The following is an 18,442-nucleotide window of genomic DNA, read 5'->3' on the forward strand; positions in this document are numbered from 1 at the left end:
TACTAAAGTTCGGCAACGCCAGCCCGCCCTCCCCCCAGCTCCTCTCCAGCATCCCCTTTTTTACTCACAGGGTCTTACCCGCCCATACTAAGCCAGTGATCACCTTATTGACCCGTTTAAAGAAGGACCGCGGAATAAAGATGGGGAGACACTGAAACACAAACAGGAATCTCGGGAGGACCGTCATTTTCACTGTCTGCACCCTCCCAGCGAGTGACAACAGAAGCGCGTCCCAACTTCGAAAATCGTCCGTCATTTGGTCTACTAATCGGGCCAAATTTAACTTGTGTGGCCGTTCCCATTCCCGCGCCACCTGGATGCCTAGATACCGAAAGCTTCCCCCTACCACCCTAAACTACAGCTCCCCCAATCGCCTCTCCTGCCCCCTTGCCTGGACTGCAAACATCTCACTTTTCCCCATATTTACTGGCCAAATTCCCCCAGAATTCTCATAATTTCCTCCATACCCTCTAGTGGGTCCGAAACATACATGAGCAGGTTGTCTGCGTAAAGCGAAACTCTGTGTTCCACTCCCCCCCGGACCAGCCCCTTCCAGCCCCTTGAGGCTCTCAGCGCAATTGTCAGCGGCTCTATGGCTAATGCAAACAGCTGTGGGGATAGGGGCATCCCTGTCCCATCCCCAGCCTGAACTAGTCCGATGTTGACCTGTTCATCCATATTCTTGCAACAGGAGCCTGATACAACAGCCTGACCCAGTCAATAAAGCCCTGCCCAAATCCAAACCTCCCCCGTACCTCCCACAGATATTCCCATTCCACCCGGTCCCCTCCAATCATGTCCGGAACACAGTCTTCAATCCTATAGGACAAGATTTTGTCCAGCGGATTGGCGTCCACATTTAGTAGGGATATCGGCCCATAGGACCCGCATAGCTCCGGGTCCTTGTCACGCTTCAGGATCAATGTGATAGCGGCCTGTGACATCGTCGGGGGAAGCACCCCACGTTCCCCTTGCCTCATTGAAGTCCTCATCAGACCCCAATATCCCAGATAACTTTTTATAGAACTCCACTGGGTACCCATCCGGCTCCGGGGCTTTACCCTATTGTTTCCCCCCCCCCCCCTCCTCGCTCGGACACACATATTCAAATGAAAAATAATCCCAACAAAATTGCCTGAAAAGAAAACATGAAAAACAAAGAAAAGATCAAACCGAAGAGCCAACATCTAACAAACAGACCTCCATCCCCCATCAGTGCAATTGTAAACTTTAACTCACTAAGCTCTGCAACAGGCCCCAAATCAATACAGAAGGCATTACAAATAACGTCCAAAAAACAAGAAACTTTTTTAACATGAGCGCTGCAGCAAATTTCAAAGATCTCAATCCGCCACCAGTCCTTTCCTTCTGGCGAAGTCCATCGCTTCCTCGGGCGACTCAAAATAAAAATGTTGCTCCTCATACGTGACCCAAAGACGGGCCGGATACAGCAGTCCAAACTTCACCTTTTTCTTAAAAAGGGTCGACTTTATCTGATTGAACCCCGCTCTTCTCCTGGCTACTCCGCACTCAGATCCTGATAGATCCGCGGGATACTTTTCTCCCATTTACAACTCCGTGTCTGCCTGGCCCACCGTAAAATATGCTCCTTGTCCAAGTACATGTGAAATCTCACCACCATTACCCTCGGGGGGGGGGGGTCCCCCATTTGCGGGGGGGGGGGGGGGTCCCCCATTTGCGGCTTCCTTGCATGCTCTTCCTCTGCCTCCTTCCTGCCCTCCCACCCCCCACCCTATCCCCTCCCCTTTACCAATTGGATTTGCAACATATGTACTGAACGGGATGAAAAGTGGTGGCTGAAAATACTTACATATATCATGCATTACCACATTGAAATATCCTAAAGTACTTCAAACAGATTTAAGGCTTTACGTAACCACCCTCAACACCAGCAGCCCAGTGGATAGAGGGTGGTGTAGTGGAAATGTGGACCAGTAATACAGAGGCCCAGGCTACCCTGAGACCAGGTTTCAAATCCTACCAGGGCAGCTGGTAGCATTTAAATGCATTTAATAGATCTGGAATATAACGCTAGTCTCAGCAATGGGGACCCTGACAACTATCAGCGATTGTTGTAAAAATCACAAATTTCCTTTAGGGAAGAGAATTGACCATCCTTACCTTGGTGTGACTCTCGACACACCACGATGTGGGTGACTCGAAAAGTGGCCCTGGCAAATCACTCAGTTCAAGGGCAATTAGGGATGGGCAACAGATGATAGCCCAGCCAGTGATGCCCACATCCCATGAAAGAATAAAGAAACAAAATTGAGACAAGTGTCCAGTTCACTGATATCTAGGAATGTTGGTTTCTCTTTATTGTCACCACAGGATCTTTAACATTCACCTGAACAGGTGAGCTTGCTTAATTAAATCATCCAATCAGTTTGACCCCTATGATGCAACATCCTATTCTCAGTCGGGGGTGGGAGGGGGAGGCCCTGGTGCAGGGTTTGATGCCAGAGGTCAAAGTGTTTACAGTAGAGTCAAGTTGACATTAGCGAATTAATTTGTGTTCCACCACTGCGCTTGTTTCCACCTCAGCATCCCAGTCCTCTCCAACATGTGAGGTTAACAGGAAAAGCAAAATGTCACAAACCCATCAGTCAGTTACCTGCTCCCAGTTGCAATTAGTAATTTGTTGTACTCCATCTTGAATCCATCCTTAAAGTGGACCACCTTACTCTTTACATCCACTGACAGCACCTGCAACATAGGGGAGCTGAAGGTCAGTCTGGCTCACCACGTTACAGAGGGGATTATACCCTCATTTCTGGCAAGGATTGGTTCCATAGTTTCCCACCTTCTCCTCCTGAGGGTACTGAACCATGGCTGGCGAGCCCCTGCACAAACGTGCGAGTCAGGACAGGATGTGGCTGTGTTGTGATCCCGCTGAAGCCAAATAGCCTGTCGACACTCGCTGCCTAGACTTGGAAGAATGGCCATTCAGATGAGGTAAAGAGGATACCAGTGCCTCTGAAGCTACACTCAAGCACCTTCGGAAGAGGGACAGAGAAAGCCGGAGGAAAGAAGTGAAAACACTAGAGCAAAAGGGCTTTCCCCATAACGAAGATCAAGATAGTTACTCTAGGGAGTTGGTTATTGAGTGAGTGTTACAACTAAGAGCTGCTGGTGAGAGTGGGTGAGTATTACGAGGGTGTGTAAGCATTCAGAGCTATAATGAGAGTGTGGTAGTTTGGGGTTATAATGCAGGAAGGGGGCCTATTTCTAGAGACCTAATAGGGATTAGTATTGAGGCTAAAAGAGTGGCCGTGTGTTATATTGGAGGGGTACAATAAGAATTCAAATATTTTGATAGAGCAGGATATTTGGTTATATCGAGGTGGGCTACGAATGCAGGTTAAATTCAGGCTGGGCTCATATTATAATCACCCTTGTTAAAATAATGAAACTAATATCAAGATGCTGATATTATGGCGACCGAGGGTGTTACTAAGGAAAATTAAAACAGTGGGGTGTTACTGGGAATGTTATGAGAGTGAGGAGTAACATCGGGGTTATGAGGATCCAGAGTATTACTGGGAATTGAAATGAGAGTAAAGGATATTACTGAGACTTGTAATGAGAATGGAAGCTCTGACTGGGAGTTGCAATGAGGATTGAGTATCCCACTGGGAGTTGTAAAACGGGTAGAGGATATTACTTTTTTTAAAATTTAGGGTTCCCAATTAATATTTTCCAATTAAGGGACAATTTAGCATGGCCAATCCACCTACCCGTGCACATCGTCTGGGCTGTGGGGGTGAAACCCACACAAACACGGGGCGAATGTGCAAACTCCACACATACAGTCACCCAGAGCTGGGATCGAACCTGGGACCTCGGTGCGTGAGGCAGCAGAGCAAACCACTGCGGCACTGTGCTGCCCTTAGAGGAGATTACTGAGAGTTGTAATGGGGTAGGGGATTTTCCTGAGAGTTATAATGAGGGTAGAGGATATCACAGAGTTGTGATTAGGTAGAGGATATTATGAGAGTTGTAATGGGGTAGGAGATATTACTGAGAGTTGTAATGAGGTAAAGGATATTATTACTGAGAGCTATAATGAAGGTAGGGGATATTACTGAGAGTTGTACTGAGTGGGGGGGGGGGGAGACAATGCTAACAAAGAAAATAATACTGCTGTTTGAATAGCTCTGTTGCTCTCTCACCTCTCTCTCCGTTTGCACTTCTATGCCATACTGGGATAAGAAATCCTTGGAGCGCAGGGTTATCTGCTCAGTCTGGCACTCGAGGGACTGAAAACACAAGAAATGGCTATGAACACTGTGACAGAAACATGCATATGATCCCAGTCATGCACTGCTCAGTTCTCCTCTCACAAACATGTCAACCTAGCTCTCTGGAACACATTGTGAATGTACAAAATTTATGTTTTTTGTTAACACAAGATTTATAAAGGAGAAGTGCATGTACAAAGTACCACTTTGCACCTATATTAACTTTCAGAATTAACACCTCTCAAATCCATCACCCAGAAGGACCAAGGCAGTAGATGCATGGGAACAGCACCACCTCCAAGTCACACATCATCCTGATTTAGGCATATATTACTGACCCTTCACCATCGCTGGGTCAGAGTCCTGGAGCTTCCTACCTAAAGGCACTATGGGTGTATGTTCGTCAACAGATACAGTACTTCAGGAAGAAGAACCACCACCATTTTCTCAAGGGCAGCAGGTGGACAATAAATTTTGGGTTTGTCAGTGACGCCCATAGCCCGAGAAAGAGTTTTAAAAATATATAGCCTTAGATATTAGAAAGGCTGTGGTTACTGCTTGGATGGAGGGGTGGTCAGGCTCAGATATCTGCAGTAGGTTGTAGCTTTCAATTGGGGTGGAAAATGGGAGCTGGGCCCCTGGCATGCCCCTGTCAACAGCTATGTCCCACTGAAGCAAAATATTAGACAAACACAGAGAATCAAAATAACTGCCGTGGAATGCAGGTGGAAAATAGCCTCCTGTCAGTATCAGCTGGTGGTGTTAATCCCTCTCTCTGGATCTGTAACGATTCGATTACCTGCAAATGCTCGCACTCCAAGCATTGTCCGGCATCTCTGACTTTGTCTATATAAATGTTTCTGGAACATACCTCTCCATTCACCTGAGGAAGGAGCAGTGCTCCGAAAGCTCGTGATTTAAAACAAACCTATTGGACTTTAACCTGGTGTTGTAAGACTTCTTAATGTCCAAGTCACCAGCATGTTTTATTTTGGAATATGAGCTAATGTGGCAAATCAGATTTAGCTTCTGTTCAGATCCACCTGACTACCCTTTCTGAGCCATGGCGATAAACTCACCTCAGCTGGTATGGTGTAGGAGGGATGTGAGCCTGGATTCAGAAACAACATGGGAATAAAATCAGCCAGGTCTCCTGTTTCCCCCTCATCAGAGAGTTGGGAAGTTCATGGTGATTATTCAATGTTAAATTGCCTGCCCAATCTCTCCCCCTCTAAACCCCCCCCCCCCCCCCCCTCTCCCCCCCACCCCCGCCCCTCGCGCCCCTTACATTGACTTTGATAGAAATAAAACTCGGACATGGTGTATAACTTGTGGCTAATTCAACATTGCCCGTTTCAGAGTGCTGTTATTCTTTGGAGATACCTAAACCCCAGACTGTTCTGGAAGCTGAGTCATTGAGTGTATTCAAAGTTGAGTTAGGCAGATTTTTCATCCACAGGGGAGTCCAAGTCTTTGGGAACAGGCGGGAACGTAGACTTGAGGCCAGGATCAAATCAGCCATGACCTTCTTGGATGGTGGAGCAGGCCCGAGGGGCCATGTGGCCTGTCCTGCTTCCTGTGCTCAGGTTTTCTTAGCGTGCTGCTATTTGCGGTGAGTGTTCAGGCTTCCTTGATCATGTGAGTGGCTCATGGCTGTGAAACTCTATTCCCCAGATCTCTGCTGCTTCAGGAGAGGAAATAAAAATAAGAGGAAGCACTGTGCTCATTAAAAAAGAACAAAGACAACAAAATGGCTGAAGAGTAAAGGTAATTACAACCTCTGGAAGCACATCAGATTATCAGTGGATGCAGGCAGGAGACTGGTCCCTTTGGTCCCGCGTGGGTCCCTGTAAGCAAACTGCATAGAACATGGGAACAGGACTGGGCTATTCAGGCTTCGGGCTTACTCCCCCATTCAATGAGATCATGGTTCATCTGCATCTCATCCTCATTGACAGGCCATTGACCCCTACCCCAAGGAAGCTTATCCAGCACAAAACGCAGTCTTGAAAACTCCAAGTGTCTCAGAATCCAACAGAAGTTCGATAGAAGAGAATTCCAGATTTCCACTAACATTTCACATTCCACTGCCGATTTCACTCCTCTCTGGCCTAGCACTGATTTTAAGATCTTGCCCTTTATTCTGGATCCCCGCACCCCCCACCCACAACCAGACAATATTGGCTTGTTCCCAAGTAACTTATCAAACCAGTTCAGAATTTTAAGCCCCTCGATCAGACCTGCCCCCAAACTCCTGTCATCAGAGAAATGCAAGCCAGGTTTATGCAATCAGTCCACATAATTTATCCCTTTTAGCTCCAGTATCATTCTTGTTAAATGCAATGCACTCCCTTCCAGCCTTAATTACCCATCTATGACCATCACAGGCTGTTGCTTTGAAACACTGTCTGTCCAGCATAGACCCGTATTCCCAACAAGAGTTGGCTGTGAAGGGTGGGGGTGGGGGAGGGTGGGTCGGTTTTAGATACAGATACAAACCTTACTTAGTTTAGGTCTGTCGTAAGGCAGGTGCATCTCCATGGTGCACATTACGATGCGTTCGGTGAAGCCCTCCTGCCTCAGTGTTTCTGCACAGACCAATCCTGCGGGGCCTGGGGATGGGGTGAGGGGAGAAACAAACAATCAGCTCTACTGCGATGAATGAGAGACTATCAACAACAGCAACAACAACTTGCATTCATATAGCACCTTTAATTCATTAAAATGTACCACAGCCTTCTCGGCAATGCAGGCATAATTGGCACCAAGCCAATGAAGGAGACTTCAGTCAGGTGACCAAAAAGTTGGTCGAGGTAGACTTTAAGGAACATTTTGAAGCAGGAGAGAGAGAAAGAAATGAGTAGCAAGAGAGAAAGCAAGAAAGTGAGAGAGAGCGAGAGAATGAGAGATGGAGAGAGAGAGAGAGAGAGAAAGCGAGAGAGTGAGATAGAGAGCAAAAGAGATAGCGAGAGAGAGTGCAAGAGAGAGAGAAGTGGAGAAGTTTTCATAGAATTTACAGTGCAGAAGGAGGCCATTCAGCCCATCGAGTCTGCACCGGCTCTTGGAAAGAGCACCCTACCCAAGGTCAACACCTCCACCCTATCCCCATAACCCAGTAACCCCACCCAACATTAAGGGCAATTTTGGACACTAAGGGCAATTTATCATGGCCAATCCACCTAACCTGCACATCTTTGGACTGTGGGAGGAAACCGGATCACCCGGAGGAAATCCACGCACACACGGGGAGGATGTGCAGACTCCGCACAGACAGTGACCCAAGCCGGAATTGAACCTGGGACCCTGGAGCTGTGAAGCGATTGTGCTATCCACAATGCTACCGTGCTGCCCTAGTTGTGAGATGTAGCAAGAAAATTCCAGACTTTGTGAGCACGGCGACTGAGAGCACTGTCATCTTGTTGGGGCAGTGGAAGTGAAAGAAGTCAAAATTGGAGGGATGTAACATTTTTAGAGAGTTTTAAGGCTTGAGAAGTCTATGTTGGGGGATCCTAATGTAGATCAGTGAGAACAGGGTGAATGGGACCTGGTACGAGCTAAGATACAAGCAGCAGTTTTGGACATTTATGGAGGAAGAAAGATTATTTTGTTAAACCAGGTAAGAACTTGAGAAGATATCAGCAGGAAATGGCCAGTCACAGGAATGTGAGAACAGGAATAAACCACTCCGTCTCTCAAGCCTGTTGTGCCATTCAATGAGATCATGGCTGATCGATATCTTCGCTTCACCCAACCTTTTATACCCACACTTAGCAAAAAATTTAAATCGATCTTAGATTTTAATTGATTAATTGAATGAGCATGTGTTGCCTTTTGTAGGAGAGAGTGCTACATCCCTGCCACCCTTTGTGTGGAGACTTCACTTTCCACTCGTTTACCAAATTTAAAAATCACCAAATTTACTAAATCATCCCCAAACTAAGAAATGACAACAAGACTTTGGGTGGGATTCTCCAGCCTCCCAGCTGTGTAATTCTCAGCCGCGGGAGGCAGCACGCCATTCGCTGACGGCGGGAATCTCTGCTCGTGCCGCTGTCAATAGGTAAGGGACCTAGTCTGATCCACGCCGGTGGGACCGGCAAAAAACCAGCGGGACTTCGGCCCATTGCGGGCTGGAGACTTCGGGCAGCCCCGGGGCCCATTGAGTCGCACCGGTCCCCGCTATTCTCTGGGGCGGGCGGTCACGTCTCGCCGACTTTTGGAAGGCCGGAGAATTCGGCCGCCAGCGGGGGCGGGGGCGGGATTCACGCCGACCCCTGCCGATTCTCCGACCCGGCAGGTGGTCGGAGAATCCCATCCTTGCTTCTTCCCCTCACAAGAATTCTGTGTTACACATTCTGGCTATGTCCGTTGTCTCTTTGCATCTGTATCTGTATGCTGATTGCCTCATCTCCCCAGCTCTCCTATATTAAGCGATTGTTTCTTTCTCTATCTTCTCGGTGTCTAGCCACATTGCTTTTATATCTCAACTTACTTCCTGTTGGTAATGCTTCCATAGACCAGCATTTCATATAATCCAGGAAAATTTCAATTGAATTCTTTACAATTGATGCAAAACTCTTAGAAGTCCTTTTCATGAATTCTTTAAAACAATTACAGATTCCACAGATATTTGAAAGAAATTACAACTTTTCTTACCGTAGTACCTGGTAGAATATATTTTCAATTAATAATTCTGGAATTGAAAGGTAGTCATGGTAATAGCGACCACAAAACTATCACCGGCTGTCAAAAAAACCCCATTTGGTTTGGTAATATCATTTAGGGAAGGAATTCTGCTATCCTGATGTGGTCACCCACATCCCATGAAAGAATTTTGCAAAAGGCGGGAAGAACGCAGATTTTTCTCAATGGTAAAGAAGATTTCACATTTATCTAGGCTGAACTCCATCTGCCTCTTCTCAGCCCAGCTCTGCATCCGGTCAGTTTCCTGTTGTAACCTGAAACGGCCCTCAAAACTATCTACAACTCCCAACCTTTGTGTCATCGGCAAACTTACTAACCCACCCTTCTACTTCCCATCCAAGTCATTTATAAATTCCACAAAGAGTAGAGGTCCCTGCGGGACACCACTGGTCACCGACCTCCAGGCGGAATACTTTCCATCCACTACCACTTGCTGTCTTCTTTCAAACAGCCAATTCTGTATACAGACAGCCAACTTTCCCTTTCTGAATGTGCCTACCATGGGGAAATTTGTCTAATGCCTTACTGAAATCCATATACACCACATCCATTGCCTGACCTTCATCAATGTCTCATCACAACCTCAAAGAATTCAGTGAGGCTTGTGAGGCGTGACCTGCTCCTCACAAAGCCATATTGACTATCTTTAATCAAACTATGTTTTTCTAAATAATTGTAAATCCTGGGCACGATTCTCCCAACACCCGCGCCAGGCCGGAGAAACGTTGCAACCGCGCCATGTCATCATGCCACCCCAACGCCGGCGTGCGATTCTCCAAGGTGCGGAGAATCGGCGCTATTTGCGCCGGTGCATTTGGCGCGGCGCTGGTCGCGGGCTGCTGTACAAGGCCGGGCCGCCGATTCTCCGGCCCGGATGGGCTGAGCGGCCACGCTAATAAAGCAGAGTCCCGCCGGCGCTATCCACACCTGGTGGCTGCTGGCGGGAACGCTGCGCGATGGGTCAGGGGGCAGCCTGTGTGGGGGGGGGCTCCGTCTCCGGGGGAGGGGGGGGGGGTCCTCCGATGGGGTCTGGCCCGCAATCGGGGCCCACCGACTGGCGGGCCGGCCACTCCCCCCACCCCGGGCCTACTTTGTTGCGCGTCCGGCCCCGCAACCCATCGCGCCATGTTGCGTCGGGAGCGGCGCGTTCCGTAAAGCCACCGCGCATGCGCAGGTTGGCATGTTGCCACTGCGCATGCGAAGGTAGGCGCCACTCCCAGTGCGCGCCACGAACTGAGGCTGGAACGGCGTGAACCCCTCCAGCACCGTGTTGACCCCCTGTGGGGCCAGAATCGCTAGTGCCCGCGCATGCTTTGCGCCATCGTGAAACACGGGGTGGACACTCTGTCCCGCGATTAGAGAATCACGCCCCTATCTCTCAGAATCCTTTCCAGTATTTTGCTCATCACAGACGTAAGAATGACTGGCCTGGGATTTCCCTTTTCCCTTTCTTGAATAGGGGAACAACATTCACCTCCCTCCGATCATCCGGTACTACTCCAGTGGAGAGTGAGGACGCAAAGATTATTGCCACCGGCTCAGCAATCTCTTTCCTCGCTTCCCGAAGTAACCTTGGGTATATCCCTCTGGCCCAGGGGACTAATTATCACCTCCCTTCTCCTCATCATTTAACACTTTGGATCGACCTTTGTTGGTCCAATATGATTGTCCTCCTGTTTACTGCATTGAAATCCCTCTGCCACAGTTTTAATATCACTCATTTTATTTATCTATTTTCTGTGTACATTTGCACTCCCATTACAAATTAGATTTTTGGTTCTCGATTGTGTTATCTCAGTAATTTGTGAATAACTGAGGCACCATCTCAGATCCCAACACCACTTTGGTGGCTCCCTTCCAATTTGAGTCATAATCATTGGGTGGAATTTTCCCAAAAATGGCAAAGTGTCATTTTCGGTGAGAAAATCGATGCAATTCCTTTCGGCCCCAGTGCCGCGTTCCACAGTCCAATTTTCAGGCGCTTTGAAAAAACAATTTTCTCCTTGTAAAAATGGTGCACATGAGGCACGATGCATCGGATTCACCCATCTGAGTACTTCAATGCCAAGAGGATGGCAGCAAGGAAACCAGCTCCTTGATTCCCAGAGGGGGCCCTCAGCAGTGTGCTGGATGCTGTGGAGAAGAGACGGGCAACAATATACCCTCAGACTATGGAGGGGGGGGGGGAAATCTAAATTCCGGGCGCGGCCCCTCCTCCAACTCCAATATGGGACAGTTACCGCCTTCCTTTTGGCAAGAGCCCCACCAGCAAGGTGATGAATACCACCTGGGAATCAATGGTAGCACTGGGCAGTGCCAGCAGCCTGACCAAAAGGACGAGTGTTCAATGGAGAAAAAAATGAATGAGCTACTCCGATCAGCTGGGGGGAGTGCTCCCCATCTCCACTCTGCACTCACTCTTCCATCATCCCCCATAATGTCACCCCGATCACACATGTTGCCACCTCACAGGGTTCCAACACCCGACCTCCAACCAATACCCGCAAATGCCCGGCACTCCTCATCACAACCCCTCCCTGCTTAAGCACAGTGCCCAGGCATGCCGGGTGTCATTGACTTCTGACCCACCAGCTGTTCAGCTCAGATAATCCCCATTTGTGTTCCTGCAGATGAAGGTCACCAAAGAGCGAAAGAAGACAGGCCATGGGATGCCCAAATTGAGGATCCTGAATCTGTTTGATGAGAGGGCACTGGATTTGCAGGGGAGGAGCAGAAGCAGACCTGCACTGTGAGTGAGGTGCGTCTGCAAGAGAAAAGTGAAGAGCCAATGCATCTTCATCCAGGTAAGCAGGTTCAAATGAGTTCTGTTTAGCTCAAATCCTTGACCAGGCCATGTACGAAAGCCATGCCCTTTGTCTTGCAGGACTATCAACAATAGAGCCTGGACCATCTCCAAGCTGTGGCCCACCAACCACCCTCGACACCACCTCAAAGGAAATCTCAGAGCAAGACATGGCTGAGGCATCACAGCTATCACCCCCACCATTGCAGAGACACACACCTCAGCGGGTGACATCCGTAGACAGGCTTCTGGGTCCCTAACAGCTTCTGATGCACATCAGGTGGAGGCAGGAATGTCCTAGGGATCAGACAGTCAAAGGTCTGCTGGATCCCAGGATTCAGCTGTGCCCCAACCAGGTGCCGTGATTCTGCACATGTTCGTCCCTTGGCAGCTAGAGATGCAAAGGCAGAGCCGGGAATACCAGGAGGTGGTGTCAGTGATATTCTCGCGACTGCACTTTCGAATGGAGGAGTCCCAAAGCCTTCTGTCGCAGGAGGTGTTGCTGGCTACGCATGGCACCCAGGCCAACACTGCAAGGGCAGTGTCCGCAGTGGAAAGCCTGTGGCAAGTCGTCAGGTCCATGACGGAAGAACTCCGAAGCATGGCTCAGTCCCTGAGGACCTTGGTTGAGGGCTTCGACTGCATGGTGCAGATGATGGAAGGACCACCAGAACTGGCAATGGCAGATGACATTGAGGCTTCTGGAGCTCACTCTAGCTTCCCTTCCATCCCATGGAGTAATCCAGGGGCCCATGAGCACCCAGAGAGAAGGGAATCTGCTGGAGAACATCCCTCGGCCTTCCACCCAGGAGACCCTGGGAGAGTCCAGACAATCTGAAGCCCCCCCTTCCTGAGAGTGGCGCAACTCAGGTACAGCGGGCAGAAGAGAGTGACGCAACAACATCAGTGCCATCCAAAAAGATCCTCGAGAGAACACTAACAGGGCGTGGAAGGCAGCAGGCTACCTCCACCTCTGATGTGCATCCTGGGAATCCACCTCGATGTATTGGAAGGGACTTTTTACATCTGCATTTGTCACTTAAATAAATGTTACTGTTTCTCATCATCCTAATGCCGCACATTCTAGACCCAATGGCAGAGCGCTTCTCCCCATCAAAACAAAGTTCTTCTCATTGCCCCTCAATGTCAGTCTGGCCCCCTGATTGCAATTGTTTCACTCAGTGATAGGACTCAGGTATGATTCAGTGACTCTTGGCCCTAATCCCTCTCTAGAGCAAAGGGACAAAAGATTGAAAGGCAGAACCTCACTCAGACATGAGCCAGGGAATTAGCGTGCTGGCAGCAGACAGACCAGAGTCAGACAAAAGCAGTAGCTGAGGAGCATCACAGACCATTCCTCACTGCTGTTGTCATCACCCTCCTGCAGTGACTGGGCAACAGGCTCTCAGGACTCCCCAGCCACAGCACCTTGATGGGTTAGAGATCTGTAACCTTTAACCCCTGGTCGCAGAGGGGCCATGGCACCTGGGAGTGGAGGTGGGGTGTGTTGCGCTGCCAAACAACATGCTGGTGCTTGTCCACGAAGCGGGAGGTGATGGGGGCATCCCTAGCCTTGCTGCCCATACGCACCATTGCTCTCATGTGGCCTCCATCCTCTGGATCCTCAGCTACCGCTTCATCAACTCCCTCCTGAACATCCTCTCTTCCGAGGACATGCCCTGCTCCTCCAGGCCCTCCTCATGAAGGTTATCGGCCCTCTGCAGAGCCAGGTTATGTAGGGCACAGCAAGCCACCACAATGTGGAAGACCCTCTGGGGACTGTACTGGAAGACCTCCCAGACCTGTTGAGGCAGTGGAAACACATCTTCAGGATGTTGAAACACTGCTCTGTCACAGATCGGGTGGCACTATGAGCCTTGTTGTACTGGGCCTCTGCTGCGGTCTCTGGCCTCTGCACTGGTATCATCAGCCAAGGCCTCAGGTGATATCCCTTGTCCCCTACAAGCCATCCCTGCAATCTGCAGCCACCCTCAAAAATGCCAGCATTCTGCAATTGCCCGAGGATGTAACTAGCATGAACACGCCCTGAAAAATGTACACACATGTGTATGATCCACATCTGATGGTCAAACATCAGCTGCACATTGATGGAGTGGAACCCTTTCACGCTTATGAAGGGGACTCCCTGGTGTCACAGGGGCACATAGAGTGACCTGGGCACAGTCGATTGACCTGTGTACCTGTGGCATGCATTGGGGTCCAGCACGTAAGCAAAGCCAGTGCCTCTTAATGCTGTGTTCCTAAGTCTTTAGCCTTGAACATTCATCCCATTCCTTGAATTTGAACTATCTTGGAGATCAACCAATTAAACTAAATCAACAAACTGTGGGACAAATGAAAAGGGGCTTCTCCTTAAAGGGGCACTGCCCCAAACAGAAACAAAGAGCAAATGAAACTTAAAAACATCAAATCAAAAAGTGATTAAGAGGGTCAATCGAGCACCCCTGATCCTGCAGTGCTCACTGAGCATGGAAGGCCTCAATGATACCCGTGGACACCGCATGCTCCCTCTCCAGGGCTGTGAATGAAACCACAGAAAGGGGACAGACAGCTGGGTTGGAAAACCCCTCGATCGCCCACTGCCTGGGCCTGTTAATGTCAAGTCCCTTGAGTTTGAATTTTTTTAAATCCCTAAAGTTACAAAGCGAATCCGCAGATTGGACAGGCAGCCCTTATTCCATCTCATTGTCTGTTCCAAAAACCGATTCAAATTCAAATTTAACCAAATTCATGGTCTCCACAGGAGAGACATACAAGATCCAAGCTGACAAGAAAAGCCATTGTCCCTCATCTTTGGCTCGATCTTAGCCAAAAGGCAGAACCTGTGGGCAGCTGACATTGTTAAGGGTTAACCCTTGATGGCCAATTAGTTTGACGAGCATGAGTCTCAGGTATGTTATGAGGGCACAATTGCTTTCAGCTTCAGGGATAGGCACAGCTAATAGGCACCCTTCTTACTCAGGCTGCATCTTTCCGAGATCTCATTGCTGTCATGCCTCTACACTTACCACTCCTGGACAGCCACTGCAGTGTTTTGAGCAGCTGAACCCCACCCACACTGGGCAACATTTTTCTTCCTCTTTCAGGGTCTCATCCAGCTAGCCCATTAGCCCTGCCTCCTTGACTCTCATCATACCCCACCCCATGTGACCCATGGCTACCCCATACCCCCATGCCACAGACAGCAGATTAACACAACCCTCTGAGAATGTTAAAACAACACAAGCAGCAGAGCACAGGATGACCCACCTTAGCCACTGACACCCCCCCCCCCCCCCCCCCCCCCGCCAACCATACACTTCCTGGACACCCCCGAGTCTCTTCCCCCCCCCCCACCAACCATACACTTCCTGGACACCCCCGAGTCTCCCCCCCCACCCCCAACCATACACTTCCTGGACACCCCCGAGTCTCCCCCCAAACCCCAACCATACACTTCCTGGACACCCCCAAGTCTCTCCCACCACCCCCCACCCCCAACCATACACTTCCTGGACAGCCCCGAGTCTCTTCCCCCTCCACCCCCCCCCAGCCATACACTTCCTGGACACCGCCGAGTCTCTTCCCCCCCCACCCCCCCCCCCCCAACCATACACTTCCTGGACACCCCAGAGTCTCTTCCCCCCCCCCCCCCCCCAACCATACACTTCCTGGACACCCCCGAGTCTCTTCCCCCCCCCACCCTCCCCCCCAACCATACACTTCTTGGACACCCCCGAGTCTCTTCCCCCCCACACCCCCCCCCCCCCAACCATACACTTCCTGGACACCCACGAGTCTCTCCCCCCCCCCCCCCAACAATACACTTCCTGGACACCCCCGAGCCTCCCCCCCCCCCCAACCATACACTTCCTGGACACCCCCAAGTCTCTCCCCCCACCCCCCACCCCCAACCATACACTTCCTGGACACCCCCGAGCATCCCCCCCCCCCCCAACCATACACTTCCTGGACACCCCCAAGTCTCTCCCCCCCCACCCCCCCCCCAACCATACACTTCCTGGACACCCCCGAGTCTCCCCCCCCCCCCCCCCCCCCAACCATACACTTCCTGGACACCCCCAAGTCTCTTCCCCCCCCCCCCCCAACCATACACTTCCTGGACACCCCCCGAGTCTCCCCCCCCACCCCCAACCATACACTTCCTGGACACCCACGAGTCTCTCCGCCCCCCCCCCCCCCCCCCAACAATACACTTCCTGGACACCCCCGAGCCTCCCCCCCCCACCCCCAACCATACACTTCCTGGACACCCCCGAGTCTCCCCCCCCCCCCCCCCCAACCATACACTTCCTGGACACCCCCGAGTCTCTCCCCCCACCCCCCACCCCCAACCATACACTTCCTGGACAGCCCCGAGTCTCTTCCCCCCCCCCCCCCCCCCCCCCCCCCCCCCACCCCCAACCATACACTTCCTGGACACCCCCGAGTCTCTTCCCCCCCCACTCCCCCCCCCCCCACCCCCCCCCCCCCACCATACACTTCCTGGACACCCCCGAGTCTCTTCCCCCCCCCCCCCCCCCAACCATACACTTCCTGGACACCCCCGAGTCTCCCCCCCACCCCCAACCATACACTTCCTGGACACCCCCGAGTCTCTTCCCCCCCCCCCCCCACCATACACTTCCTGGACACCCCCGAGTCTCTTCCCCCCCCCCCCCCCAACCATACACTTCCTGGACACCCCCGAGTATCCCCCCACCCCCAACCATACACTTCCTGGACACCCCCGAGTCTCTCCCCCCACCCCCCACCCCCAACCATACACTTCCTGGACACCCCCGAGCCTCTTCCCCCCCCCCCCCCCCCCAACCATACACTTCCTGGACACCCCCGACTATCCCCCCCACCCCCAACCATACACTTCCTGGACACCCCCGAGTCTTTCTCCCCCCCCCCCCACCCAACCATACACTTCCTGGACACCCCTGAGTCTCTCCCCCCCCCCCCCCCACCCCCAACCGTACACTTCCTGGACACCCCCAAGTCTCTTTCCCCCCCCCTCCACCCCCAACCATACACTTCCTGGACACCCCCGAGTCTTTCTCCCCCCCCCCCCCCCACCCAACCATACACTTCCTGGACACCCCTGAGTCTCTCCCCCCCCCCCCCCACCCCCAACCGTACACTTCCTGGACACCCCCGAGTCTCTTCCCCCCCCCACCCCGCCCCCCAACCATACACTTCCTGGACACCCCCGAGTCTCTTCCCCCCCCCCCCCCCCAACCATACACTTCCTGGACACCCACGAGTCTCTCCCCCCCCTCCCCCCCCCCCAACGATACACTTCCTGGACACCCCCGAGTCTCCCCCCCACCCCCAACCATACACTTCCTGGACACCCCCGAGTCTCCCCCCCCCCCCCCAACCATACACTTCCTGGACACCCCCGAGTCTCTTTCCCCCCCCCCCCCCACCCAACCATACACTTTCTGGACACCCCTGAGTCTCTTCCCCCCCCCCCCTCACCCCCAACCGTACACTTCCTGGACACCCCTGAGTCTCTCCCCCCCCCCCCCCCCACCCCCAACCATACACTTCCTGGACACCCCCGAGTCTCTTCCCCCCCCCCCACCCCCTCCCCCCAACCATACACTTCCTGGACACCCCCGAGTCTCTTCCCCCCCCCCCAACCATACACTTCCTGGACACCCCCGAGTCTCTTCCCCCCCCCACCCCCTCCCCCCAACCATACACTTCCTGGACACCCCCGAGTCTCTTCCCCCCCCCCCCCCCCAACCATACACTTCCTGGACACCCCCGAGTCTCCCCCCCACCCCCAACCATACACTTCCTGGACACCCCCGAGTCTCCCCCCCACCCCCAACCATACACTTCCTGGACACCCCCGAGTCTCTTTCCCCCCCCCCCCCACCCAACCATACACTTTCTGGACACCCCTGAGTCTCTTCCCCCCCCCCCTCACCCCCAACCGTACACTTCCTGGACACCCCTGAGTCTCTCCCCCCCCCCCCCCCCACCCCCAACCATACACTTCCTGGACACCCCCGAGTCTCTTCCCCCCCCCCAACCATACACTTCCTGGACACCCCCGAGTCTCTTCCCCCCCCCACCCCCTCCCCCCAACCATACACTTCCTGGACACCCCCGAGTCTCTTCTCCCCCCCCCCCCCCCCAACCATACCCTTCCTGGACACCCCCGGGTCTCCCCCCCCCCCCCAACCATACACTTCCTGGACACCCCCAAGTCTCTCCCCCCCCCCCCCCCCCCCCCACAATACACTTCCTGGACACCCCCGAGTCTCTTCCCCCCACCCCCACCAACCATACACTTCCTGGACACCCCCGAGTCTCTTCCCCCCACCCCCAACCATACACTTCCTGGACACCCCCGAGTCTCTTCCCCCCACCCCCACCAACCATACACTTCCTGGACACCCCCGAGTCTCTTCCCCCCACCCCCCCCAACCATACACTTCCTGGACACCCCCGAGCCTCCCCCCCACCCCCAACCATACACTTCCTGGATACCCCCGAGTGTCTTCCCCCCCCCCCCCCCCCCCCCCCCAACCATACACTTCCTGGACACCCCCGAGCCTCCCCCCCACCCCCAACCATACACTGCCTGGACACCCCCGAGCCTCCCCCCCCCCCCCCCCACCCCCAACGATACACTTCCTGGACACTCCCC

At 52.5% G+C, this 18,442-nt stretch overlaps 1 protein-coding gene across 8 annotated transcripts in view; it reads right to left on the reverse strand.

The window, feature by feature from the left end:
- Window positions 1-18,442, reverse strand: part of LOC119963410 (apoptosis-inducing factor 3) — a 199,507-nt gene that overhangs the window by 51,824 nt on the left and 129,241 nt on the right. For all 8 annotated transcript variants that reach the window (XM_038792517.1, XM_038792553.1, XM_038792536.1 and 5 more), the window contains 3 exons: window positions 6,762-6,874; window positions 4,194-4,280; window positions 2,636-2,727 (listed from right to left, as the gene is read on the reverse strand). In XM_038792517.1, the coding sequence (XP_038648445.1) occupies window positions 2,636-2,727; window positions 4,194-4,280; window positions 6,762-6,874 (292 nt within the window). The remainder of the gene's footprint in view (window positions 1-2,635; window positions 2,728-4,193; window positions 4,281-6,761; window positions 6,875-18,442) is intronic.

This window comes from Scyliorhinus canicula, chromosome 1 (assembly GCF_902713615.1).
Source record: "Scyliorhinus canicula chromosome 1, sScyCan1.1, whole genome shotgun sequence".
NCBI lineage: Eukaryota > Metazoa > Chordata > Chondrichthyes > Carcharhiniformes > Scyliorhinidae > Scyliorhinus > Scyliorhinus canicula.